At 38.0% G+C, this 27137-nt stretch overlaps 3 protein-coding genes across 3 annotated transcripts in view; 2 read left to right on the forward strand and 1 right to left on the reverse strand.

Moving 5' to 3' along the window:
* LOC133790347 (uncharacterized) overlaps positions 1-27137 on the forward strand; it is a 58544-nt gene that overhangs the window by 28021 nt on the left and 3386 nt on the right. The window lies entirely within an intron of this gene.
* On the reverse strand, positions 12630-18203 carry LOC133790346 (phragmoplastin DRP1E-like). The gene is made up of 15 exons (XM_062227949.1): positions 17976-18203; positions 17819-17882; positions 17050-17157; positions 16421-16522; positions 15923-15973; positions 15752-15813; positions 15348-15438; positions 15167-15231; positions 14748-14942; positions 14521-14640; positions 14346-14410; positions 13846-14071; positions 13406-13456; positions 12923-13294; positions 12630-12802 (listed from the first exon to the last, which is right to left on the reverse strand). Exons 1-14 carry the CDS (start codon positions 18102-18104, stop codon positions 13091-13093), a joined length of 1533 nt encoding a protein of 510 aa, XP_062083933.1. The 5' UTR covers positions 18105-18203; the 3' UTR covers positions 12630-12802; positions 12923-13090.
* On the forward strand, positions 21017-23370 carry LOC133790344 (pentatricopeptide repeat-containing protein At5g59600-like). The gene is made up of 2 exons (XM_062227948.1): positions 21017-23000; positions 23097-23370. The coding sequence occupies exon 1, from the start codon at positions 21166-21168 to the stop codon at positions 22789-22791; it is 1626 nt and encodes a 541-aa protein (XP_062083932.1). The 5' UTR covers positions 21017-21165; the 3' UTR covers positions 22792-23000; positions 23097-23370.

Raw genomic sequence — 27137 nt, forward strand, 5'->3', positions numbered from 1 at the left:
CGTTTGACTTTTCAAGCTCCTCGAGACGGGTCTTCAATTTTTCAAGTTCAGACTTCGAGTCTTTGAGCTCGTCAGCCATCTTTAGCTCGAGATCCTTCGACTTCTGAGCCAGAGATAAGCTCGTTTGCACCTCGTTGGTCAGCTTGTAGTTGAGTTGTGCTGAAACAACAAGGGCCTGAAACACAAAGAACGAATCAGAATTGTAAATTGAGACATAAATACTCTAAATAGAGTTGAGAAGGCTACCGCGGCGGAGAGTTCGATACTCTTCTCATAAAGAGTGTTGCAGTCCGAGGCCTTGCGCACGAGATCCTAGTGGTCGGCGCCAAAGCCCGAAAAGCTCTGACCCACCTGAGAAAGGACGTCCGAGCTGAGTACAGCCCCTTCTGTCCCAGCGGCGCCATCAAGTACATATTCCTCAGTATGAGTTCGGGCCGTTGGCAGCTGAACCGTTGAGGTAGAAGGTTTCTTCGGGGGCCGAACAGCTATTAACCGGGTCTCGGTGGGAAGCTGCAAGATGGATGCAGTAGGGCCTGACCCATCAACCTGGGCAGTCGGTTCCTTGGAGGTGTTCGCAGTGATTTGGGCCGTGGGAGTCGTCTCGTGATGTTTAGGTACCTTGGACTGTCGGTCGGGCCTCTTTGGTATCCTCGGGCGTTTGCTCTTCTGGGCGCCAGCTCCCCCATCGCTAAAGAGCACGGCGTCGAGGTCGGGATTCATGGCACCTGCATAATGACAGTGAGTTAAACAATGATAATAACTTTGGGAAAAGATGTAAACCAGTTGAAGAAAAAACCTAACTGAGACTCTCCCCCGAGCTCGAGCTTGGGGACCATGAAATTCCCCCGTCTTCAGAAGAGGCGGGGGGAGTGCCTTCCCTATAAGTTGGTGATAACCTCGAAAGGTCCCTATAATCATTGGTCCCATACTGCACAGCTATCCCATTCCACACCTCGTCTGTGGTGTACATTGTGTCGTATTTCCCGAGCCCACTATCAAACCTATGGACACAGTCATCTACCCAACTCCATATGTAGAAGTGGTATCTATCCTGTGGGCACGAGACTAGTCTATTGGGCCTGTATTTTAATAAAGTGGGGGACCACATTCGCGAAGTAGGAAGGGTTTTACCTCCACCGGAGTCCGAACTCGAGGCTTCGTCATTGGCCTCATTTCCCGACCGCGGACTTCTCGAGCGAATTGGGAGAGATGCTTTCCTTTCTCTCCTCGGAGGAAGGATGCCTGTGGGCAGTGGCACTTCCTCCCAGCGTTCATATTTTTTACTGGACCAGTCAGAGGTTGACTGGCCCTGTCCCAACAACCCACAAGCTCGTAGCTTGTCCTCATGTAATAGAAATGAGAGAGACCTCCTGCCATAGGGGAGTCGGAGCAGGGCCTCTCTGTGCTCCTTCATTGTTTCGTCAGGGGTGGGACGCTGAAAGTTAGCTGAAAGACGAGGTACACTTCAACTAAATATGGATTTTAGGGCTAAAATTCCGAGCTTAAAAATAGAAAGTAACGAGAACACTTACGAATCCGCCTGAACGAACAGTGTCGAGACGGGGACAGACTGTCTGTCCAGAAAAAAGCCTTCTTGAAGTCAGGAGGGTGGTTCGGAAGATCTTCAAAGATCTTTGTCTCTTTGGGGTAGCTCGAAAGATAGTAAAAACCATCTCCTCCCCGAGCTCGGGAGGGATTACTCTTCAAATAAAAGAGATATAAAATCTCTTGGGGTGAAGGCCCTGTCCACCCCAGCTCGTGGAACAAGGACCTCAGGGCAGACAGCAACCTGTATGAGTTGGTGTTGAGTTGGAATGGAGCCAACCCAACGAAATCAATGAAGTCTCTGAAAAAGGACTTCAGGGGCAGCAAAGCTCCTGCCCTTATATGTTCCTGGCTCCAGGCCGCGTATTTCACACTGGAACCGCGGCCCCCAGGAGCGAAACAGCTCCATTCATGCCTTGTCGGAGCTCGACACTTCAGTGTGTCCAACGAACTAAGGCCATGGAGGGCCAAGATATCAGTTATTTGGTCGGTGGTGGTAACCGAGCTCTGGTAGAATTTGGCTTCAAACATCTCCCTCCTAGGCTGCGAAGACGAAGGCTCCGCCATTAAGGAAAACTGGAGTTCCCCTGGGTGGTATGCAACCGTGACTTTTAACGCTGGGTCGAGGGGAATTGGCCTAGGTCCTGGGTTGGGCTCCGGATAGATGGCTTCCCGAAGGACTCTTCTCTTCTTTTCAATGACCTCGTCTATCTGACGACGATAGTGGGCTCGAATGTCTTCCTGCTCGCGCGCAAGCTCGTATTCTTTTATCCGACGTTGGTTCCGGGCAAAGACCGATTCCGGGCTCGGAGATTTGGGCTCGTAAGGGATTGCCCGTAATGACCCCCACCGTCTTTCCGGATTCTGTGACATCTAACGAGAAAGAAAAAATGGTGAGGGCCATGCATGCAAGAATCACGAGCTCGATGGGATGAGCTCGGAGATCTAAGGACAAGAAACTAAGTATTAAGACCCTCACTAAAGAGTCAGAGCGCGTGTTCCACAGGAAAGAAAAAAGAGCGTTGATGATTTTTTGAAAATCCTGAAATTCAAGGGAAAGAAAAGTGGCGGTTAGCCAGGAAAGGGCATTTTTGAGTTTCACGCAATTGTCAAGAACGAGGGTTTCTTACCCAAAAACTTATTGTACAAGAAACATGGCCTAGAATTTTCAAAACCCCGAAAGTTGAAACTTCGTTCAAAGGACAAAAACTGGGTATAAACCAGAGGCGAACATCCAGAAAGAAAATCCAGAAAACATAAAAGCCTCTCGATTCAAAACCTCCTATCGTATCATTCTAATAACGCAAACTAGCATACGCAACAAGTACGACATGGATAAAAAAAAAAAAAAAGAGCTAAAAACAAAATGGCATACTTACACAGTGATGGTGATTGCAGCGAAATCGTCGAGTGGAGAAGAGGTTGCAAGAAAGAACTCACTGACTCGAACAAACCAGGATTCCTTTGTTTCTTCGGCCTAGAAAACATGCACTGAGTGTAAACTGTGATAAGAAGTTTAGGGAGTGTTTTTCTTTTTTCTGGCTTGTGATGAACAAATGTGAAGAAGACGAAGAGGGGGTCTTGTATATATAGGTGGGAAAACTAAATTAATCAGGAGCGTTGATTAAAATCCTCAACAGATCGAATGGATGGGGATCGGTGACAAGATGACGCCGAAAAGTTGTCAGACGGACGATCGTGGGCGTGTTCCCAAGGTACTCAAGTACCTAAATTGAGCAATACCCATCTGGCACGTGTCCATTTTCAAGAGTGTGACGGTATGGTTCCCAGAAAGAGTAAGTTCAAAAGTTTCCTTCTCTTAGGATTCGAACAAATACTTTTGAGGGGGCAAGATGTTATACCCAGATTTCGAGCCATAGTAAATATGACCTCGAAAGCTAAGTTCGCAGCAAATGGTCTCGTGAGGATTAGAGTGATCTAGGATTGTAAGTCGAGCCTGTAAAGTATGATATATGATCTCGAATGCGGTGATCTCGAAATGATTTCGATCTCGAAAGGTAGCTCCAAGAACACCTTCATCTTCAGGAACTTCGGAGCATGGGTCTTGAGCTCGATATCCCATCTCGAAAGCAACGTTAGCTCGGGAGATGTCAGTGGCCCGCACAATGACATGAAACCTGAAATGCTGGAGCCTTGAAGATACGTTATAACCACCTTGAATATCTACAAGTATTATAACTATGAGATGTAACCCTCATTAATTGATGTAAATCCCCAAGAATTGTGGGATATTATTTATTCAGTTATACGCCCCCTGATCTTTGGGGGACGTTTCCTTTTATATCTGATTATTGGCATTTAAAGCCATTTATTTTTATTCACAAAAGAGTAACTACCCAAAATATGTGGGATAGTATTCTGCATCATTCTCTATAAATAGAGAAGCCATGCACCATTGTAAAGGACCGAAATTCTGATCCTTAAGAGAAAACTCTGGAGAATTCATGCTAAAGAATTGTTCAGAGATAATCTTGAGGTTAATAACAGAGACTCGTGGACTAGGCAGATTTAACTGCTGAACCACGTAAAAAACTGTGTGTTTAATTCGTTTGTGTCTTTTGGCCATTGTCTTTAATTGTTTACGTGCTCTCTTCTTTTATCTGTTGACGAAAAACGGCATCAACATAATTGTTTACCGAGATTTTCAGAAACTATATTAATAAAAATTAAGCAAGATTAATGATAATGGATTTAGAAGATATAAACAAGATTTTTACGTGGTTGAGGCGTTAATGAGGCTTAGTCCACGAGATAGTTGTATTAGAGCTTGGAAAGTCTAAAACAATGAAATTTTTCTCTTTATTTTAGCAGAGTAACTGTATACAAGCCAAAAAAAGATCATTTCTCAAGTGCTCTGCTACCTGTATTTATAGGCTCACAGGAGCACTGGGCTTGGGCCGGGCTGACCCGGGCCCAACAAAGATATAAATATCGTTGGCTTCTCTATCGAAAGCCCAATACAAAGGATAAAAACATAAAAGACAAACAATGATCAGAGCCCACTGGGGCAGCCCAAAGCCTATCTATCACTCGAAAAAAATGGGGCTTTTGGTCTGGGAATTCCGAGTTACGAGGCAGATTCAGGGGACAAGATCAGTCAGAGTAGTGGCGGCACAGGTCTGAACCAGCGACGTACAATCTCGAGGTGCCCTTTTCCGCAGGTAAAACATGGGGACAACCCCCACGCTTCATGGGGCGGAGTCAGGGCCACGGATGCTTTATCCTGCCAACCCTAAGGACTTGACCCGGATTCGTTTACCTCTGTCCCTCTTCGTTTACCGTAAGCCCGGATCATCTACCTAGAGCCCAGACTGTTTACCAGGCTCCGGGACTGTCTGCATACATCTCAACCGTAACCCCAAACAACTGTACGTCTCCCGTATGAACGTCCCGGATCATTCTTCCTAGACACCGTCCAGGTCTGGACCCACACTTGGGTCGTCGATGTCAATCACTTCCTGCCAAACGGGCTTGGGCTGGGCCCAACCCCAATTACCCAGTTAGTGGGCCTGGACCACTGCCCCAGACCCAAGGCAGGAAATGGAGATACCAGTAATAATAAAAGTAAATTATGTAATTTGATAGTATGTATGGAGATTTTTTAACTTTAGAAGTAATTTTTATTTTCACGTTGTTCTTCTTAATTAAACAATTGCTACACCTATATTGTTGAATATAACAAATAGTTATTAATTTATATAATAATTTTAATGCATCTCTTGGCACACTTTTAAAATACTAAATAATTCTGTATAAATACACACATATGTAACATCATCTTAGTTAATAATTATTAGACTAAACACTTAATTATTTGTCTTCAAATTTCAATAAAAAAAATCAAAAATTTAAATTATATTTTTATAGCTTTTATTTAATTTATAATTTTAGATTTTCAAAATCTAAGATGTGGAATACAAGAGCTTGAGTAAAGAAAGAAAAGATAGTTTATTGAAAATAAATTATGAAAGAGCATAATAATGAGAATGGCATATTATATGAGTTTAAAATGTGTTGAATAAATATAAATTTCTTTAACCATTTTATAAATATGGGGCTAACTTTTTTTTTGCATGTAATTTTTGATATTATTAATAATCAAATAAGAGAGAGAGAGAGAATTGTAATACTGCTTTCAAAGAGCCAAATGTATGGACAAATCCCATCTAAGTCTGAAGTGTTGCTCCCTCAATTTCACACTGTCTTTAGAATTTGTGAAATAATGAGCACACTAGGCTAAAATTCTTAACAATGTTAGAGATGAATTAATTTGCTAAATTCCTAACAATATTTCAGGAATGAAGAATGAATATGTAGTATGGTATTTTTTTCGACTTAATTAAAATTGTAAAATTTATGATATATTTTCTCACTTATTTTTAAAAGTTATGTCACAAGGCAATATAACTATTACCATGTTAGGACTGCTATTAGGTTCACCTATGCTAGGAGAGCCAAGTCCACCCACTAAGGGTAATTCGATCTATTGGGAGGAGTATGGGGGGGTTGTTTAGTAATTGTAGCTAATAACGAGTAGTAGCTGAATATATTCGGTTAGGAGGAAAGAGAATGTTATCCATGAGCTAGCTTTTGCTACTTGCAATTGGAGAGTCCCAGGCTCTCGAATACCTGTGGAATTTGTACCATTTGGCTGGTTAATTCAGATTTCACTGCTTCTTTGAACTATTTATTGGTTCTCTGTTCTGGGTTTTCTGCTCTGTTACTGTTCTATTGGTCTCTAACCAGATTGCAGGTAGTCGGGGCTTATCAATTGGTATCAGAGCTTCTCGTTCCTGGTGAATGCTGCACACTCGGATGGACTCTCGAATTGATTCGGTTGAATCTCAATTGTCTACCCTTCAGGATACCGTGAAATCCCAGTCGCACGGCCTCGCTGTTCTTACAGAGAAGTTAGAGATGGTGATCAAGGGACAGGCCCTTATCGCCTCCGAGTTGGCAGCGGGTCGTTTTGGTCCCGACCGTCCTTCTGGCGCGGGCGACCACTCCTCGGCCGGCTCACCTCCGCTGGGTGGGTCGTCTTTTCGTGGGGACGACGGTGGCCCTCGGCCTGAATTCAGAGCTCGAAAGATTGAGCTCCCTGTGTATTCGGGGGCTGACCCAGATGAGTGGACTTATCAAGCGGAGAGGTATTTTGGGCTGCAACGGTTATCGAAGGGCGAGCAATTGGAAGCTGTGGTGATGTGTTTGGAGGGGGCGGCCCTCCATTGGTTTCGCTGGGCGAATCTTCGACGGCCGATTGCTTCATGGGAAGAATTGAAATCTTTGATCGTCAAACGTTTCCGTCCGGTGACGGAGGGCTCCCTTTATGACCGCCTGTTGAGCCTCCGGCAGACGTCTACGGTCCAGGATTACCGAAGGCAGTTTGAATCCATTGCGTCGACGCTCGGGACGATGGAGGATTCAATGTCGGTGTCCACGTTCCTCAAGGGCTTGAAGATGGATATCCAAGGCCCATTGCAAATCCTTAAGCCCGCGGGCTTGGCCCAGTTAATGGAATTGGCAGAAGTGATTAAAGCTAACCAATCCTTGGTTAGGGCTTCTCGGGTTGGGCTTGGGCCGCCCAAATCAAACCCACACCCTAATCGGCAGTTGGGTCCTTTGCAGCTCGACACATCCAGGGGTATGTTTCCTTCCTCGGCGGCTACTTCGCATCAAGCGTCTTCTCCGACTACACCCACGACAGCCTATCGTTGCCTGACAGAGACCGAAATTCAGGATCGGAAAACTCGCGGAGTTTGTTTCAAATGTGAGGGAAAATGGCGTCGGGGGCATGAGTGCAAGTTTCCTGAGTTGCAGATCGTTTTGGTGCAAGATGATGCTCCTTTGGAGGAGACCGACGAGCTGATTGAAGAGCTTCTGGGTATGGCTTCGGATACGCTGGCGGCGATGGGGTTGGAGGCCCAATTGGTGGAAGTGTCACTGAACTCAGCAGTGGGTTTGACCTCGCCTAAGACAATGAAATTATTGGGCAGTATCCATGGCCAAGAGGTGGTTGTTCTTATTGATAGTGGGGCGACCCACAACTTCGTTACCGCTGAGTTAGCCTCGAAGCTACAACTCCCTATATCTCGCACTGAAGCTTGTGGGGTTCAAATGGGGACGGGATAGGCGGTCAAGGGGGAAGGGGTGTGCCGCTCGGTTCCGTTGGCTTTACAGGAATTGGAGATCGTTGATGATTTTTTACCACAATCGTTGGGCAGCACGGATGTAATTTTGGGAATTCAGTGGCTTGAGACCTTGGGCAGCATGTACCATCACTGGAAGGACCACATTATGAAGCTGAATGTTGGCGGCAAAGCATTTATGTTGCGAGGTGACCCCTCCCTGCATAAGACCAGAGTTTCTTTGAAGACCATGCGGAAGATTTTGCAGCAAGAACAGCAATGGGTTTGGGTAGAGTTGGGAATGTCCACGGTTGCGTCGACAGTGGGGGAGCTGCCTAGTACAGCCATGGCACTACTTTAGACTTACACCTCGGTATTTGATGTGCCGTCCACATTACCACCACACCGAAGTCACAATCATGCCATTTCCTTATGTCCGGGCACCTTACCGATCAGCGTGAGACCTTACCGTTACCCCCAGATTCAGAAGGACGAGATAGAGCGTTTGGTGGGGGAAATGCTAGCAGTTGGTATAATCTGCCCCAGTACTAGCCCTTATTCAAGCCCCATCTTGCTGGTTAAGAAGAAGGATGGCAGCTGGCGTTTCTGTGTTGATTACCAAGCACTTAATCGGGAGACAGTCGCCGACAAGTTTCCTATTCCCGTCATTGACGAACTGTTAGATGAGCTGCATGGGGCCAGAATTTTTTCGAAGTTAGACTTACGTTCGGGCTACCATCAAATACGAGTGCGACCGGAAGATATTCACAAGACGACTTTCCGCACTCACGAGGGCCATTATGAGTTTGTGGTCATGCCATTTGGCCTGACGAATGCCCCCGCCACGTTTCAGTCCCTCATGAATGAAGTTTTCAAGCCTTTCTTGAGGCGATTTGTGCTGGTTTTCTTTGACGACATCCTTGTTTACAGCCCGAGCAGCGACACACATATGGAACATTTGGAATTGGTCTTGCAGACTTTAGTTCGGCATCAACTATATGCTAATTTCAAGAAGTGTTGTTTCTTCCAATCTCAATTGGAATACTTGGGTCATATCATTTCAGCCGAGGGAGTAGCCGTTGACGCCACAAAGGTTCAAGCCATGGTTGAATGACCGCTGCCCACAACGCTTAAGGAGCTGCGGGGTTTCTTGGGATTGACCGGTTACTACCGGAAATTTGTAGCGGGATATGGGGCCATAGCCCGTCCTCTCACGGACCAACTGAAAAAAGGACCAATTTGGGTGGTCCACGGCAGCCACTGAAGCCTTTTTAGCACTCAAGACAGCACTAGTATCCGTGCCCGTGTTGGCTCTCCCGGACTTTACCAAACCTTTTGAGGTGGAGACAGATGCCTCGGGATATGGCATTGGGGCGGTGCTCATGCAAGAGGGACGCCCGCTTGCGTATTTCAGTCAAGCACTTAAACCGGGCGCCCAATTGAAGTCAATTTACGAGAAGGAGCTCATGGCGATTGTGCTAGCCATTTTGAAGTGGCGACCATACTTGTTGGGTAGGAAATTTATAGTGCGCACGGATCAAAAGAGTTTAAAGTTTTTGTTGGAGCAATGCCTAGTGTCGCAAGAACATCAGAAGTGGTTGGTAAAAATTTTGGGTTATGACTTTGAGATTCATTTTCAGCCAGGTGTGGGTAATAGTGCGGTTGATGCACTCTCACGGCTGCCACAGGTGGATTGCGTTGCTTTGTCCTCCACTACTTGGTTGGATTGGGAGGTGGTGGCTCGGGAAGTGCAGCAAGACAAGCTGTTTGGGGGGGTGATCGTTGACCTTACCCAAGCGAGAGTGGTTCTGGGATTCACTTGGGAGCATGGGCGACTCATGTATAAGGACAGATTAGTGTTGACAGCGTCCTCATCCTTGCTGCCATATTTTTTTAGGGATTATCATTGTTCCCCGGTTGGGGGGCACTCGGGAGAGTCGCGTACTTATCAGCGACTACGACAGGATGTGTATTGGCCGGGCATGAAGAAAGCGGTGACGGAATTTGTGCGACAGTGCGAGGTGTGTCAACGGAACAAGAGTATGGCCATGTCACCCGCGGGATTGTTACAACCATTACTGCTGCCCGAGCAGGTTTGGGAAGATGTGTCAATGGATTTCATTGAGGGGCTGCCCAAATTGGAAGGGGTGGATTCGATATTGGTAGTGGTGGATCGACTAAGTAAGTATAGCCACTTTATTGGTCTAAAACATCCCTTCAATGCCCGGACCGTGGCTGAGAAATTTCTTGACTTTGTGGTCAAATTGCATGGCGTACCACGCTCTATAGTATCTGACAGGGACCGAATCTTTCTCAGCAACTTTTGGACAGCACTGTTTCGTTTACAAGGTACAGAATTGAAGCGGAGCACAGCTTACCACCCCCAAACCAACGGCCAAACTGAGGTGGTCAACCGCTGCCTTGAGACGTATTTACGCTATTTTGCATCAGAGAAGCCTCGGTGTGGGCGAAGTGGCTGTCTTGGGCTGAATATTGGTACAATACGACATTTCACTCAGCTTTAGGATGCACCCCTTTCAAAGTGCTTTATGGCCGTGACCCTCCATCCTTGATCCGCTACGAGACTGGAAAAACAACAGCAGTGGTCGTAGAGCAGATGTTGGAGGATAGGGACGCATTTTTAGATGATTTGAAGATGCATTTACTGCGGGCACAGCAGAAGATGAAGGCAGCGTCAGATTTGTCTCAGCGACATGTGGAGTTTCAGGAGGGGGATTCAGTGTTTGTGAAACTTCGACCCTACCGACAGAAGTCCTTGGCAATTCGGAAGAATGAAAAACTAGTGGCACGATTTTATGGTCCCTTTAAGGTGCTGTCTCGGATTGGGGCAGTAGCGTATCGTTTGGACCTGCTAGCTACTTCGGCCATACACCCTATCTTCCATGTGTCTTAACTTCGCGCGACTGTCGGGGTGGCACACTCCTCTCCCACCTTACCTCCAACCTTGACTGCTGATTTGGAGCTGATTGTAGAACCAGAAGCGCTCCTCAATGTCTGCCATGCCAAGGACGACCCAACCCAGCAGCTGGAAGTGTTAATCAAGTGGAAGGACCTACCGCTGTTTGAAGCCACCTGGGAGAAGTTTGATACCATTCGCAATCAATTTCCGTCCTTTAACCTTGAGGACAAGGTTAAAGATATAGGGGGGGGGGGGGGGTAATGTTAGGACTGCTATTAGGTTCACCTATGCTAGGAGAGCCAAGTCCACCCAACATGGGTAATTTGGTCTATTAGGAGGAGTATGGGGGGCTGTTTAGTAATTGTAGCTAATAATGAGTAGTAGCTGAATATATTCGGTTAGGAGGAAAGAGAATGTTATGCATGAGCTAGCTTTTGCTACTTGCAATTGGAGAGTCCCAGGCTCTCGAATACCTGTGGAATTTATACCATTTGGCTGGTTAATTCAGATTTCACTGTTTCTTTGAGCTGCTTATTGGTTCTCTGTTCTGGGTTTTCTGCTCTGTTACTGTTCTATTGGTCTCTAACCAGATTTGCAGGTAGTCGGGGAAAGACTGACTACTACAAGGGCTTGTGCCAACCAACAAGAAGGGGGACGGAGCAAAGACATCTCTTGGCCAGAACTGGACATTTCCTTTTACCATCCCACCACTAGGAGACTGGGACTCGAGGCGTGGTTAAGTATTCCCCTCCGCTCTAGAAGTCCTTTTATTTCCCGTTGAACAATATCTTTCTTTTCTTTGATTTTATGTTCTAGGAATAAGAACTTTCCCTTCCTCTGCAGTGAGCTTCTAGAGAGCGTGAAGTCAGTCCAGTAGATCCAAGGCTTATCATACCACAAGTGTCATTACTAATATTTTTATGTATCAATATTAAACATTTTTTATATAATAATATATGTTCTCGTTATTTTTTATGTGTAGTGGGATATTTTCACCAAATACATATATTATACAAGACAAAAAAGGTTCGGAAATGACTGCGAAAACTTTAATACAAGACAACAAAGTTTAACACTATTTTATTTGTTACTAAAATAATGAATTAATAGTAGTACAAAGGAAAACAAGTTGCCATTTATTCTTACCTCCCAAATTGTATTGCCAAATTTCACCCGTAGGATGTACTAAGTTTACTTTTTAATTCAATCTAATGGCTAAAAGTGACAAAGCTAAAAAAATAAGTGAGGGTCGCCTATAAATATATTCTATGTTGAAAAAATAATATAATATACTTTTTATTTTGCTAATCAACAACTACTAATAATCTTTAAATATTTCATTAAAAAAATAATCTTTAAATATAAAATTTTGTTAAAAAATAAATAACAAATTCATTTCCTATAAATGCAATGTATTGATGAGATTTACTAATTGTTTAATTCAAGAAATTATTTTTTAATTTGTACATTTAAAGTCAATTTCATTATGATTCACTAGCTGCACAAGTATAAAATTGCATACTTTGACATATGTATATATATAGGGTAATTATGTGGTGTATACCTAAAAAGGTATGCATCGATGTATACATTTTGTAACTTTCTTTGTTTCTTGGTTTGTGAATAATTTTTGGCGCGATTTTTTTTATGACTACGTTTATTGTAGCTATTTAGAGCATCTGCAAATTTTCAGGAAATTCCGAATAATTTACAATGCCGAAAACTAGGTCCAAACAAACTGTTTTCCACACGTATAAAAAAAATTAATCACTCGTGCAATAACTTGTTTGAACCTAGTTTTTGGCATTGTAAATTATTCAAAATTTATTGAAAATTTACAGGATACTCTAAATAACTACAATAAATACAGTCATAAAAAAAAACTCGCGCCAAAAACTGTTTACAAACCAAAAAAAATACTAAAAGTCAGAAAGGTATGCACTATAGCAATACCTTATATATATATATATAAAATGCGAAATTAAATCAAACAAAAAGGAATAAACCCTTTTTTTTTTTCTTTTTCCAATGTTAGCTACATTTAGATTAGATTGCAGCTTTCTTATCTGGACCATGAAACTGACTCAATCTCGTCCCTGGCAGACTTGTACATCTCAAGCCGCTTTGCACATTGTTCCCTCCTTTCCATTAATGCAGAATCTTCATCCAACAGTTGAGCAAGTTCCTTTCCCTATAAAAGTACATGACAATAACCGATATGAACCATCCCAGTTATTTTCACAGAATGCAAATACGTATATAATTATATGTATATAAAGAGAGAGAGAGAGATAGGTAAATTTTTGCATACCTCTTTTTTGCTCAGTTGAACGTAAAAGTGATCAAGTAGAGACTGTTTAGCCTCTCTGACTTGACAATGAACAACAGCCTTCGGAATGGAATTCTTCAGTGTCTCTGAAACCATCCCAATGTAGGAGGAAACATTGGATCCAATCCTGCGAAAGTGCCCCTCCGAATATCAGTCTCCAGAAGAGGATGCAACTTGGTTTCCCCCATTCTCTACTACCCGAGGAAGTTTACAGAAGAATTCCACAGTTATGTATGACGACTCCATGTCTACCAATCGCAGAGTTGTCTTCTTGCTCTCCTCACGAAACCTCGCCAGTGCTGTGTTTACCGCTGCTGCTAATTCAGCTTCAAGTGTTGGAAACCGTTTCAGCTCCTGCTCCATTAACAAAAAGGTCAGCCTATGGCTTGCTTTCACTTGGTACCAAACCACAACTGCTATGCTATGAAGAGTATGAAATGAATTTATTGGAAACGTAGTATGAACCTTAGTTTCTTTAATCGACCTCCTCACGAGATCCTTCAAAGCAGAGTGAACCTGCAGTGCCAGAAAGCTGGTAAAAAATATAAGAATTTAAAGTTGCAAAGACCTGTGACATGACATGACATATCAGAGTATGCTTGGCAAATCACTACTTCAGTTTAGAAGTTAGAGATTTCAACAGCTCACTCCTGCAACGAGCACCCTTTCTTTAAAATATCTAGCCTACTATTCGGTACAGAAATCTAGAAAAGAAAGCAATTGAATCTCAAACAGTATTTCTTTCTTGATGACAAATGATGATCAAACAGAACCAATTGATCCAAGGTGGAAATAATTGAGCTTCCTCTACAATGATAACATCTTAAACTGATAGGCATTGACCATAATCATTAATCAACTCTGGCCTTCAGAAATCACCCAGAAAAAAGAAGAGCAATACTTACAAGTTCTACAGAGGTTTGGGCTGGACCTCGGAAATAATTAAGCGCACCATCAATAAGGCGCCTATAACCTTGCTCAGGTGCGACTAGATGAGGCTGGTAGCCATCTGCCTCAGAAACCACTTTCCTTACATTTTGAAAAGAAAGATGACGTTCAAAAGGGAGCTGCCTCAAAGCAGATGGGAGCTGGCGTTCTAATATGTCATGAATAAGATCACCACCTGGTCGTCTGAGATAAAAGAGAATAAATGATAAAAATTGACTAATTATATATATAATTGATGATACTGCCATATACAAATCAAACAAGATAGAATAAGAATCTAAAGTATACTAAACAAAAATCTTCATGAAAGCATGACCAGATAGATTAGATGACAGATTATAATATGAATGTTTTGAGCCAATCTGTTAGTTATGAAGTGTGTAACATTTAAGTAATTATATAACTTTCCTCCTTGAAGTTCCAGATCGAAAAAAACCAAAAGGTGACAAAATATTACCCTCCATCCAAATGCTCCTTAAATATCTGATCGAATGCACGACATAGCTCTAGAATAGTATATAACTGCGCCCCATCAACATAAGCAATGCAGTTAAGGTAATATTATCAAAAACTTGAATTCCTATATATAATATTAATAATAACAACCAAATATGTAACTTTGAGCTGCTCACCCCAGCATCTACAGCAACAGGCCGACCAAGATTGTCCATCTCTCTTTCAATTTCATCAATGCTTTTGTTAATCAAAGACAAAATTTCTGGGAGGTGAGCTTTAATTGCAGATTCTAAATGCTGAAACCATATGACATTAATAAGACAACTACTATATGTATGACACTAGGGAACCTACTAGATTTTATAACATGTAAAATGAAGACAACAAATAAAACAAGTAGAACCTTTGAGAGAAGTTTCGCAAGATATTCAGATCCCATTTCGTTTGCCAAGTGCCCATACTCAGGACTGGTGGCAAAAAACTCACGCTCCCTACGACGAGCAGCAACCATTTCCACATTTTTGTTTATATCGGATTGTGAACGGTTCACTATACCAACCCAAGGGTGTTGAAGACGATAAGATTTTCCTTCAAGAACCTGGCAATACAATAAAACATGAATGTGTTGCCGTAAATAGCACACAATGAAGGTGTTGAGATTCCGTTGTTTGATCAATGCATAATATATGCTTTAAAATGGAACACCAAACTTTGGATCACACATTCTTCTGGTAATAACCAGTCAGTCTAACTTTATGTCAAATTTTGAACTTCCAAAGATTAAAGTAGTAGGAAAAAGAAAAACAAAACAAAATATCTTACATCCAAAGCATTTGTTCCTTTATCCATCAAGTCAATCTTTGTCAACACACCAAATGTTCTGTCCCCTATTTAAGAAATAAGTCCAGTAAGAAGAAGAGGAAACTATGTATGTCTTTCTCCATATAAAGGCGGTACAGTTTAATCATTAAGTAGGAAATTAGACATATGTGCAGAAGGAAACCTGTGGGATCAACTTCTCTAGCGAGCTTGATAGCATCAGATGTTGCTACATCCTGATTAGCTGGAGTTATGGCCAGAATGATACAATTAGGCTGCAATCAAATCAAGATTCAAAAGTTCATTCATAAAACACAAGGAAAATATGTAAACATAATTAATGAACATTCCATTAAAACACGAGACATATTGCAATGGGAAGATGCGCTTGATTTCACAATAATAATTGACTAAATTAAATAAATACACTTGATTTTACTTCAATAGTTCACTATATTTGCATATTGAAGTATGCAATTTATTTAAGATCATCAGTCCAGCTCACTAAGATAAGTATACCAGCAAAACAACATGCTCAGCAGCACCGATTTATCTCAACAAGAGTAAAAGATCTTCTCATAAAGCTACCTTATCAACATAGGAGCGAACCATATTTTCAATGTCTTTAACAATACTCTCTGGTTGTCCTTCTGTAAATAACAAACATCTCTTGCTTAATTATTTCTCAAAGGAAATGAACATAAAAAATGTACATCCAGTTAACACCAGTGAAAAATAGCAACATTGAAGCCAATATACCTACAGCAACCTTCGTTAAACCAGGCAAATCAATCAAAGTCAAATTGACAACTGCCAAAAGATAAACATGGATTGTCAGATAATGGATGGAAACATTAAGATTAATTCACACATCAAGCAAATTGAAAATATGTAGATATATTTTTGCAACTTTTGACTGATAGCCACATTGAATGGCCATGCTACTAGTTTTGACATCAGAAATCAAACATAAACCTCAAGAATATCAGGGAAAAAGGTAAATAAACTATTTACTTGTCCAAGTTATTAGAGTAAGATTAAACTAATTCACTGCACCAGCAATGCAAGGAAAAGGAGTGGTGCTATGGAAAACCAAGAATGCAAAAAGGTTTAACAATCTAATGAATCAAAACATCATGATATTTCTTTATTAAATCAAAATAAAAATGCCGGAAACACACTTCTGAAAAACCAACACAAAGATTTATTATTATTTTTTCTTCGGAATATGTAAACTTTCATTCCAGTTTGCTTTACCATTTGAGGAGAAAATGCTGAGATGAATTGGGACTGGAGAAATCTTTTTCGACCGCCCTGTCATTCTGTCAGTTTCATCCTGAATTTCCTTACGAATCATAGCTGTGCAAGAAAACAAATTAAAGAAATTGCATTTCATTTCAAAAAATGCAAGGCAAATTATTGAACAGTTTTGCAAACTCAGCTGTATTTTTACTAAGATCACACAAACCAAACGACGAGATGCAACTACAATAAGAAAACAAGAGATATTTGTTAGTAGCCTACATCCAAGGCAGGTGTCTCTACACTACTACACACTCGAAAACTCTAACAATAGTAATCAAGATTATCCCTATAAAAACTCTAATGGCCTACGAGAAACCCCAATTAAAAGAACCTCTCCCCCCAATCAGGCAAGTTTCACACTTCCCATTAAAACTTTAGAGAAAAGTTACAAAGTGAGTACTATAGTTACAAGGACCAAGCCTTCTTATATGGGCTCTAAACCTAGACAATTCCAAGATTTTGAGGTAACAACTATGGTTAAACTAACATGATAAAAAGTTTAACTCTTTGGATAACAAATTCTAGTTATTAAATAGAGTCATATGCCACAACACAGCCAAACAAAGTAAAAAGAAACATACCAAAATGAGTGAATCTCTTGTTTGGCAAATGAAGGAACTCTGCATACTCTTGTACACCTTGTTCTGTTTTGTGCAGCTGCAAAACTAACGGTCTCCTAGTGACAATTCCTGTAAATCCGTTTATAATAAGAGCTCAAGAACATAAAACTTATCTTATACAGTTGAATGAAGAATAAGATATTGTAATTATTGATATAAAATTCATGCAAATCTAACTGGACAATTGTGCAAGCTAAGCTTCTAAACGTTTTTCCATCCCTTTCTTTTTTTTGATCTTTCCCTTGTTGTATTTTACCAGAAACCAAGTAAAATTATCTCTCGCCATCTTTTTTCTTCGCTCTATTTCTGAAACCAAATGAAATGATTATAAAGTAGCATTCGGGTGCCAAAAATGGTTCCCCATCTGAATTTATTTATTATGCTGGCCACTCCCTCACCCCAGAAGGAGTGTTGTTGTTTTTTGTTTTTATGTAAAAGAACAGAAATAGAAAAAGAAATCGGTCCCAATACGATGAGAAAAAGTAGTTTGACTTTGTTGACTCTCCTTTTATTTCTTCTCCTAAACATGGCAGACAGGGATAAACAGTTGACGACTTTAAACTTGAATTCTTTTATATTGAAATTCCGACCAAAAAATAATAATAAATTGCAGATAACTCGAAATATATTATTATTATTCAAAAGCTATAACATTTATTTAAATATAATATAATATATATATATACATATATATTCATACACACACGCACACAAGTAAGAAACAACAAACCTGATCCTCTGGGAAGAAAATCACGGCCAACGATGCTTTCCAAAACGGACGATTTTCCAGAACTCTGCGCATGAAAAAACTCTCAAAACCTCAAACTCACAACATCAAAATATAAAATTCAAAAAAAAAATATATATATAGTACTAAAGCTTCGAACCTGGCCACCAACGACGGCAACAGAAGGAAGAGCTTCCCAAATAGTAGGCAAAGAAGAGTCACCGCCATGGTCGCCGAGTACAGTACAAGCCTTCTGAATACGATTAACGAGTCCGATCAAGCTCTCCATGGTCGCCGCTCCACAATGCCGCCACGTGGCTGGCGAGGTACGAGCGAAGAGGAAGAGGATTTCCCGGTGCGAACGAACGAGCTTGACTTCACGACGAGGGTAACTGTGGAGGGTGACGAACTTTGAGCCTTATGTATTTATATATAATAATTAAATTAAATATATAAAGAATCGGTTTTAATAATTAAATTAAATATATTAGAGCTGAAAAGTTGGAGGAGTTACTTGTTTTATTTATTTACTTAGTTTAAAAAAAAAAAGAATAAATCATATATTTCCTTAATGACCACCAAATCAAGGCAATATATATTAAAGGAAAATGAATAATGGAAATAAATAGGAAAGATTTCTAAATTAAAACATATGTCTACTTTGCTAATATATGTAAACAATGTAAATGTAAATGTAAATGCAAATAAAAAAAATATATCATTTTTAAAATGACAACAATCTTAGTATTCCAATTTTGTTTTATGATAATGTCAACACTATAAAATTATTCCTTTTTTTAATCAACAACTTAATAAAATAATGAGTACGATTCTAATATATATTATTCTCACTCACTTTTATTTTGATTTGATTGATTAATTAATTAAGATAGATTTACATAATGTACGTTAAGTAATACTGTTTATATTCAATTTTTTTTTAAAGGGTGACATTCAATTTTATTACATATTTTTTATTTGTAATAAATGATATAGATTGTAATCTAGCTAATCTTTTAAAATATTATTTGGCAGTTACTTTTTATAGTTTTTTTAAGCATTATTAATTTTTATTTTAAATTACTTTATAAGTTTTAAATAATCTATGAGAGGTGTATAATATGTATCTTAATTGAAATTCGAAATTGTGGGTATTAGTAAGGGAGTTTAAAATAGTTGGTCAAAATGAAAGTGATTGTCTAAAATTGAGTACTACATGCAATTTTCTCACAAGAAACTAGGCGAGGCCAGCCCAATCAAGATTTTCTGTGTAATTTGTGTGTCTTATGTCTAACCAATATAATTATGATACTTTATATTTAATATTTTATTTATAATAAAACTGCTAATACTTTTTTATAATAAATTAAATTTTAATATAAAGTGTCATAAATTTAATGTGATGTTGATTCGGCAGGCCCGGCCACAGATGTAAAATCACAATATTTAAGTGATATTTTGCTAATCATTGTAAGGACACGTAGAAGAGTCTATTCAGGTCAAGAGTCCAATTAAGTGGAAAAGAAAAGAATATGTTCAATAACATAGCCCAATTCTTGAATTGGTTAATTAGTAATGGTAGTACAGTACTCTCCATGGCCCATGGAGAGTCTACCTGCCGTGTTCATGGTTCCAACATAAAACGACATGTCGTTTTTTGGAACTAATGAAACAAATACTCGATAATTCAATCACAGTTAGAGCTGTAAATACAGGTCGAGCTTACTAGCACGAGCCTGGGAGACACGAGCACGACACGACACGAAAAAATATGGACTTGGGCCAGGCACGACACGAATTGAAAATTGGCATGGCACGGTACGGCATGACAAGTTCGAAGGCACGACACGAAAGCACGAACAAACTACCCCAAAAGCACGACACGATAAAAAGCACAATATTTTGATATTAATAATGATAATAAATTTTTATTTGTCAATTGTCTATAAATTAAAATGATAATAAAAGTCTATTATTTTTCTCAATATTTATATTTTTATAATTATATTAATTTATTTTAAGATTTGTGAGTTAAATTTTTTAGCATTTATTAGTAGGTATTCAAATTCTTATAATTATCTTTGATATAATTTTGTGTAAAGTATTGTTAAAAAGTTTATAAAAATATCGGAAACTATAATTTAAACAAAGAAATATGTTTTGATTGGTGGTGAGTCAATTGATTGTTAAAGATGAGGTAGATGGTTCAATTTCCCATCTCACAATTTTTTGGCAATAATAAAATGGGCCTAAAAGTTAGCCCAATTTTGAGCCCAAATAAGAAAAGTGGGCTGGCTCGAATAAAGAAAGTGGGTTAGTCCGACACGGCACGACATGGGCCAGGCCCATAGGCTGTGCTGGGCTTACTCTTTCAAATATAGGCTGGACCGACATGAATTAAATATGGGCCCGGCCCGAATTATTCGGAAGCACGAAAATGTGGGTCGTACTAGGCTTATTCTTTCAAATATAGCCCGGCCCGACATGAATTGAATATGGGCCCGGTCCGGCCCGACCCGAATTATTCGGAAGCACAAAAATGTGGGCCGCGCTGGGTCGGCCCACATTTACAACTCTGTTCACAGCTTCTACTTGTCCAGTCCTGTTTGCGAAAAATAACATTATATTATATGGTAGCAACATCAAACTACATGTCGTTTTGCAGAACTATAACAATTTTTTACTATATTTGATGACAATTGCATGTCGTTTATGAGCAAAACCATGGGTCGTTTTATTGAATGCTTAAAAATGAATTCCATTCAAGAAAATCCTACTAATTTCTCAATAATCTTAAAATCTCTAGGATTGAATTCTTAGGCTTGAGGTCATCCCTTCATCAAGGATCAAACCAGACAATTTTTTAGTTGGTGTTAATGAAATATTATTATTATTATTATTATATGATATATACAAGTATAATTTCAACAAGCACATTCAGAAAAACCAAGCTTATAAGAAGCTAAACTCATCAAAGATGACTCAAAATACTTAGTTTAAGCAGCAAACTGTAATACACCATAATATTCTTTTTGAAAAACGACAATTTTCTCGGAAACGACGATTATTATTAAAAACGACATTTTTTTAAAGAAACGAAGAATTTTAAGAAACGACGGCTCTCGTCCAAGACACGACAGTTTTATTGATAAAACGACATTGTTTGAAAACGACAGAATTGTTTACAAACGAGAATTTTCTCTTCTTTTCTTTTTTTTTTCTTTTCTTTTTTCTCGGAGGGGACAATCACACTTTTTTTTTCCTCCTCAGTCCTAAGATTTTTTGTTGTTTTTAGTCTCACTGGTCACTACATGGCTCATATGCTAAACAACAGCCATGGACGATGATTCATGGGTTTGAACTCTAATGAAACTATGAAAATACCATATTTTTCCTTGTCAAACTTTTCCCCAGACCAGTTTGGTTTGTGTTTGAACAAATGCCTCAAAGGAAAAGCGTTGAGACAAGGCAAGCAGATTCACGCGGCATTGTTAGGCACTGGAATGAACATGAACGTGTTGTCTTTGAATTCAAAGCTTGTAGCTATGTATGCGAGTTGTGGAGATATGTGGTCTGCAAAATATGTGTTCGATCAAATTCCAAAGCCGAATGTTTTTGCTTTGAATTGGATGGTTTTTGCTTCCGCGTTTAATGGGAGCTATGGAGAAGCAGTTAGGTACTTTTCTTTGATGCAAGAATTGGGAATCACTGGAAATAAGTTCTCCTTTTCGATTGTGCTCAAAGCTTGTATTGGTTTGATGGACTTGAATAAGGGAAGAGAAGTTCATGCTATGGTATATAAAAAGGCTTTTGAAAATGATGCCTCTGTGGGGAATGCCATGATTGACATGTACTGTAAATGTGGGAGCGTGTGTTATGGTCGTAAGTTGTTTGATAAAATGATTCAAAGAGATGTTCCTTGTTGGACATCCATGATTTGTGGTTATTTCAACGCAGGCAAGAGTGAGCTTGCACTTGATTTGTTTGAGGAGATGAAGTTGCAAGGACTGGAACCAAATGAGTTCACGTGGAATGCCATGATTGTTGGGTTTGCTCGGTGTGGAGATACCCATGGAGTCTCTGAGCTCTTCTCTAGGATGAGAAAAAGAGGACGTGTTCCCGATTTGGTTACTTGGAATGCAATAATTTCAGGTTTTACTCAAAGCCAACATGCTGGTGAAGCTTTAGAAATGTTCAGAAACATGATAGCTTCAGGGACCAGACCCAATCAGGTGACCATCACAGGATTACTCCCTGTGTGTGGATTAATGGGTTCAGTTCAAACAGGGCTGGAAATTCATGGATTGATATACAGAATGGGGGTTGATGTAAACACCTATGTGGCTTGTGCTCTTGTTGATATGTACTCAAAATGTGGTGGTGTCAAGAATGCTCGAAGTGTATTTGACAGTGTTCATAACAAAAATGTTGCACTGTGGAATGTAATGATAGGATGCTACGGGAAACATGGTATGGTTGATTCATCGTTGCAGCTTTTCGAGAGAATGGAGGAAGAAGGAATGCGAGCAAACGAAGTGACTTTGGTCTGTGTTCTGTCTGCTTGTGGCCATAGTGGTTTAGTTGAGAAGGGTTTAGAGATTTTCAGCTCCATGAAAGAGAGGTATGGGGTTGAGGCAAGTAAAGAGCATTATGCTTGTGTAGTTGATCTCTTGTGCCGGTCAGGGAAGATGGAAGAAGCGTACGAAGTTGTGAAGGGCATGCCAATGGATATAACTGAGTCCATTGCTATAGCTTTCTTTAGTGGTTGTAAAATCCATGGAAGAAGAGATTTGGCTAAAGTAATGGCTGAAGATATCTTGAAAATAGAGTTGAAGAAACCTGGAGCTTTTGTAACCTTATCAAATATCTATGCTGCTCATGGAGAGTGGGAAGAGGTTCAGAGTGTAAGAAAGGTTATGAAGGAGAAGCAGGTCCATAAAAGCCCTGGTTTTAGCTGGCTTGAAAAAAGAGATTGATTTGTTCTAACTAAACTAGTGAAAAAATAAGGCAACAGAATTGATTTTATTGGAGCAGGTGTGATCTCAAAGAAGATTTCATCAGTTCTGTAGATTTGGATTTTTGTACTCAACGCAGTTCCAATATAATCTGAAATGGATTTCAGATCTAAGAACTTTGCAAAAAGTTTGAATGCATATTTACATTTGACTGGCAGATCATTAAGAAGGTACTCACAGACAAATACAAGAACATTACGTTTTAGCTTCTTAATCAAACTTAAAGTTAAACTAGTTAATTTGATCCATTCCTTTTTGTTTAACAGGTCAAAATGGACGAAAATGGTAGCGAATGGAAAGATGCAGGTGATGTTAAAGTCTGTGTTTGAACAAATATTCTTTGTACTGTTGCTAATTTGATAATCATTCGGTCATTTTCGTTATTGTATACCATTCTTTTTCCTTTGTTTCATTCTTCTGAAATAATAACAAAGACTGTAAGTGATTAGCTTGATTGTCCTGGAATATTGATTGTAACTCAGCCTTGGATTTAGATTTGGTTTCTTTCTTAATGCATTTCACACCTCTGGATTGAATCTCCACCTGGGTTTTTCTCAGCCTCCATTATTATTTCAGTATGGAACCGGTTGCACTATCTTACAATAAATGTGAAAATTTGACTGGCCTTTCCAGAGATGAAAGGGTCATCATCATGACATGAAAGAGCTTCAAGTTTTGGAAAAGAGATATTTTCCCAAAAAAGAAAGGGTGACTGAAGATATTTCACACAGTTTTGATAGTTATTTTGGATTGAATAACGTTTACGCAAGTAAACCACATGTATTGATTAAATATTCTTATTGGATGATATGCAGATTTAGCAAAACATAACACTGTTTAGTGATTTGCTGACAGAGGATAACACTTCATCAGCCAAAAAAACAGGGTATAGCTATAAATATATATATATATATATATATATATAAAAGGACAACTTTGAATTATGTGACTGAGGTGGTTTGGAAATGAAATGATTTTATTCTTGACATATACAGTATCTTTTTTTAACTTCAACTCTTCAAATAATTCTCTCTTTTTCTCCACAAAAAGAGATCATGTGGTGCTAACTACATTCAAATCCCCTTTGACCAAATATCAATCTCAGGTTCTGAATAGGGCCTAGCCGAGTTCTCATAACAGACATCCCAACTACTGCACTGCTATTTTCATAGTTCTTTGCAAGTATTCCAAACCATTCAAAGAAGATGCATGCATGTATTTTTGATTTCCAATAATTGCATAGCATATCAAGATGGTTTTAGGCTCCAACTTTCTTTTGGTATTTTGTTTTTTTTAGAGATTGAGTGAAGTGTAAGTAAGCACTAATATGTTTATTAATAGTTTGAATTTAATACACTCCAAAAAGACCATACCCTGCAAAGCTTCTGTGGTTGTTGGTCCATGTATTAGGGGATCCCATGGACCACCCCATGCCTCAATTTGTTTTGTCATGTGACCCACAAGCACCCAAAAATGTTGCCAAAGACAATCCATTGATGGGTTCACAACAGTTTAAAATGAGATTTTGGTTGTTACAAAGCATATCCTCTTGAAGAAAATAGAACCTTTGTGGTACTAATAACATTATTGTGTGTAGGCCATACATAAAATTTTTTTAAAAAAAAAATCATTCAATATGGAAGTTGAGTAATATAATGGTTATGTTTGTAATCTTGAACTTATGGTCATAATTTCACATACCCCTATTAAATTTTCTAGTTGTATCTTTTTCTTTTTTCATTTTCCATTAATAATTCAAGGGAATATACTCATTTGTACACTTTGTTTTTGCAAAGTATCATTTTGGTACCCTCTGTTTTCAATAATGCTCATATGGTACCCTGCATTTTAAAATCGTACATATTTGGTACCCTAAACTCAGATTTGATAGATAAATTTTTGTCAATATGATCAAACTGTCTTCAGTTATATATAATTATGTAATTAAATTTAAATTTGTAACTTACATAATTGACAGTAGTTTGATTAAATTGACAAAATTTTATCTATCAAATCTGAGTTTAGGATACCAAATATTTACAATTTTAAAATATAAGGTACCATATGAGCATTATTGAAAACAGAGAATACCAAAATGATACTTTACAAAAATATAAGGTACCAAATAAGTATATTCCCATAATTCAATCAGTAAATTGGTCGGAGTACAAAGTATATATATATAAATATATCTTTTGTAAACTATAGAATAATCTTCATTATTTTAATATATGTACTTTTTATTACATGGTGCATGGTAATATGGACTTGCATTTGATTTTGAAGCAGAAATTAAAAAAAAAAAAAAAAGTTGCCAGAAAGTCAAAGATTTTATCTTTTAATAGGTAACACCAACACGGTTTGCAGCCAGAATTTGAACAAAGTTGTGGACTAAAAACCACTGTCATAATCAGTTGGCTGTCATCCATTAATATGTCTTATTAGCTAGTTGTTTTATTTTATTTTTAACCCTTTTTTTTTCCCTATTTTCCTTTATCTTTCCTATATATAAATATATCTCAGATTCTCAGTCAAGTAAATTAAGCCAAATTAACAGTTGTGCTTCTTCTTTTCTTTATTTTCTTTATTTAATAACATAAATATATATATGGACAATATTAGTAATGGTGGGTTTTTGGATATATCCAACCCATCAGCATTTTATGGATCTGGTTCTGGTTTGTGAAAAATGTTCAGTTTTGTCTCAATTATATTTTACTGCAGCTTAAAACAAAATAAAAATAAAAATAATAAATAAAATGATAGTACATGGTCTGTCTTTAGGCCCATATGATTTAATGTGATAAAAGATATTAAATGACATAGTTGAAGGGATTTAAATCAATTAGGTCTCTCTTTTTCTTTTTTTAAATTTTTTTTTATTGTCTTAACTTTAAATTCATGTGAAATGTTTTCCTATACCATTTATTTAGTTTGGTTGAACCGATATTCAATTTATAGAACCACAATGTCAGTTTCATTTAATTTAATTTAATTTAAGTTGTTTCAAAACAATGAGAATAAGATAACAAAATAAAGTTTTTTTTTCTTTTCTTTTTGGGTATAAATCTTGTCAAAGAAAGTAGAATTTACTTAAAACAATTCTTAGCCAATGCATTAAGAAATGTGTAATTTCAAATTTAAAATTAATTCCAAGTTGAATAACTTATATTTACATGTTACTATTATGTAGATTTATTGCTGTAAAGCATCTTTAAATTGTCGCATAAGATGTATCTTATAAGTTACTAAATTCAAAATTAAACCTAGTTATTATGATTTAAAAGATGGAAATTATTACTTACTATAATTACAATTAACTTTCATAATTTATAAATTATGTGTAAGTAACTAATGTAATTATTAATTTTAAGTATATTTTTTTAAGTACTTTTTCACTAGTAAACTAATATTATAAAGAAATGATAATAATGTTACAAATTTTTGTGTTTTAACTATTAGTGCAAAAATGAGTTAACCGTGGTAGAGGCATTAATATAAATAAAAAGTAATCCTTACCATAAATATAATATATTCTTATTAATATTCCCTTATTCAATCCAATTTACAATAATAATAATTATATTAATTAAAAAAATCACACCCAAACTGGCTGAAAACTTTACTTTATAAACTATTTGGTTTGTAACTTACTTATAATGTCAATTGTCATTGATTTTTATATTTTAAAGAAATAAACCATATATTTAGTGATTGAAAAATAAGATTATTTTACCTCCCTTGATTTCTATTTGTAATTATTTTAATAACTATTACGTTTCTTTCTTCAACCAATAATAATATGTTCTTTATGTGCAAAATATTATAAACTGATTGATTTTTTTATTTGCCAGCTTATCGCCATATAAAAATACTACTATAAGTTATTTTTTTTATTAAGTTACATTTAAATACAATGATATAATTAATTAAATTATTATAGTTCAATGACCAAATTTTTTTGTAATAAATAACTTTAAAACTAAACAAAAGTATTTTTTCAAACCATTTAGTTTATGAATGGTCTAATTCAATTTATTTTTTTGTTTTAACTAAACTGAATCAATCAAATCAAGCATCCAAGCAACAAAAAAATAAAGTATACAAACAAATCGGTAAGTAAATAAATGAGATATGAGAAAATATTCTATTTTTAACTAATGAATAAAAATCAAATTACTTTTTTAATTTATAATTGATTATATAATTAGTATATTATATAAATGTAAATAGTTTCACATAATAAATGAAAATAAAAAATAAATATACTTTATACTATAAAAAGAAAAAAAATGTTATAATAACAA

The sequence above is a fragment of the Humulus lupulus genome, chromosome 7 (assembly GCF_963169125.1).
Source record: "Humulus lupulus chromosome 7, drHumLupu1.1, whole genome shotgun sequence".
Taxonomy (NCBI): domain Eukaryota; kingdom Viridiplantae; phylum Streptophyta; class Magnoliopsida; order Rosales; family Cannabaceae; genus Humulus; species Humulus lupulus.

Coding starts and splice junctions, on each gene's coding strand:
- LOC133790344 (XM_062227948.1), top strand. CDS start 21,166: ATGGGTTTGAACTCTAATGAAACTATGAAAATACCATATTTTTCCTTG.
- LOC133790346 (XM_062227949.1), bottom strand. CDS start 18,104: ATGGAGAGCTTGATCGGACTCGTTAATCGTATTCAGAAGGCTTGTACT. Junction 14,411..14,520: donor CTGTTGCTGTAGATGCTGGG/GTGAGCAGCTCA, acceptor GATGGGGCGCAG/TTATATACTATTCTAGAGCT. Junction 13,295..13,405: donor GGTCGATTAAAGAAACTAAG/GTTCATACTACG, acceptor TTAATGGAGCAG/GAGCTGAAACGGTTTCCAAC.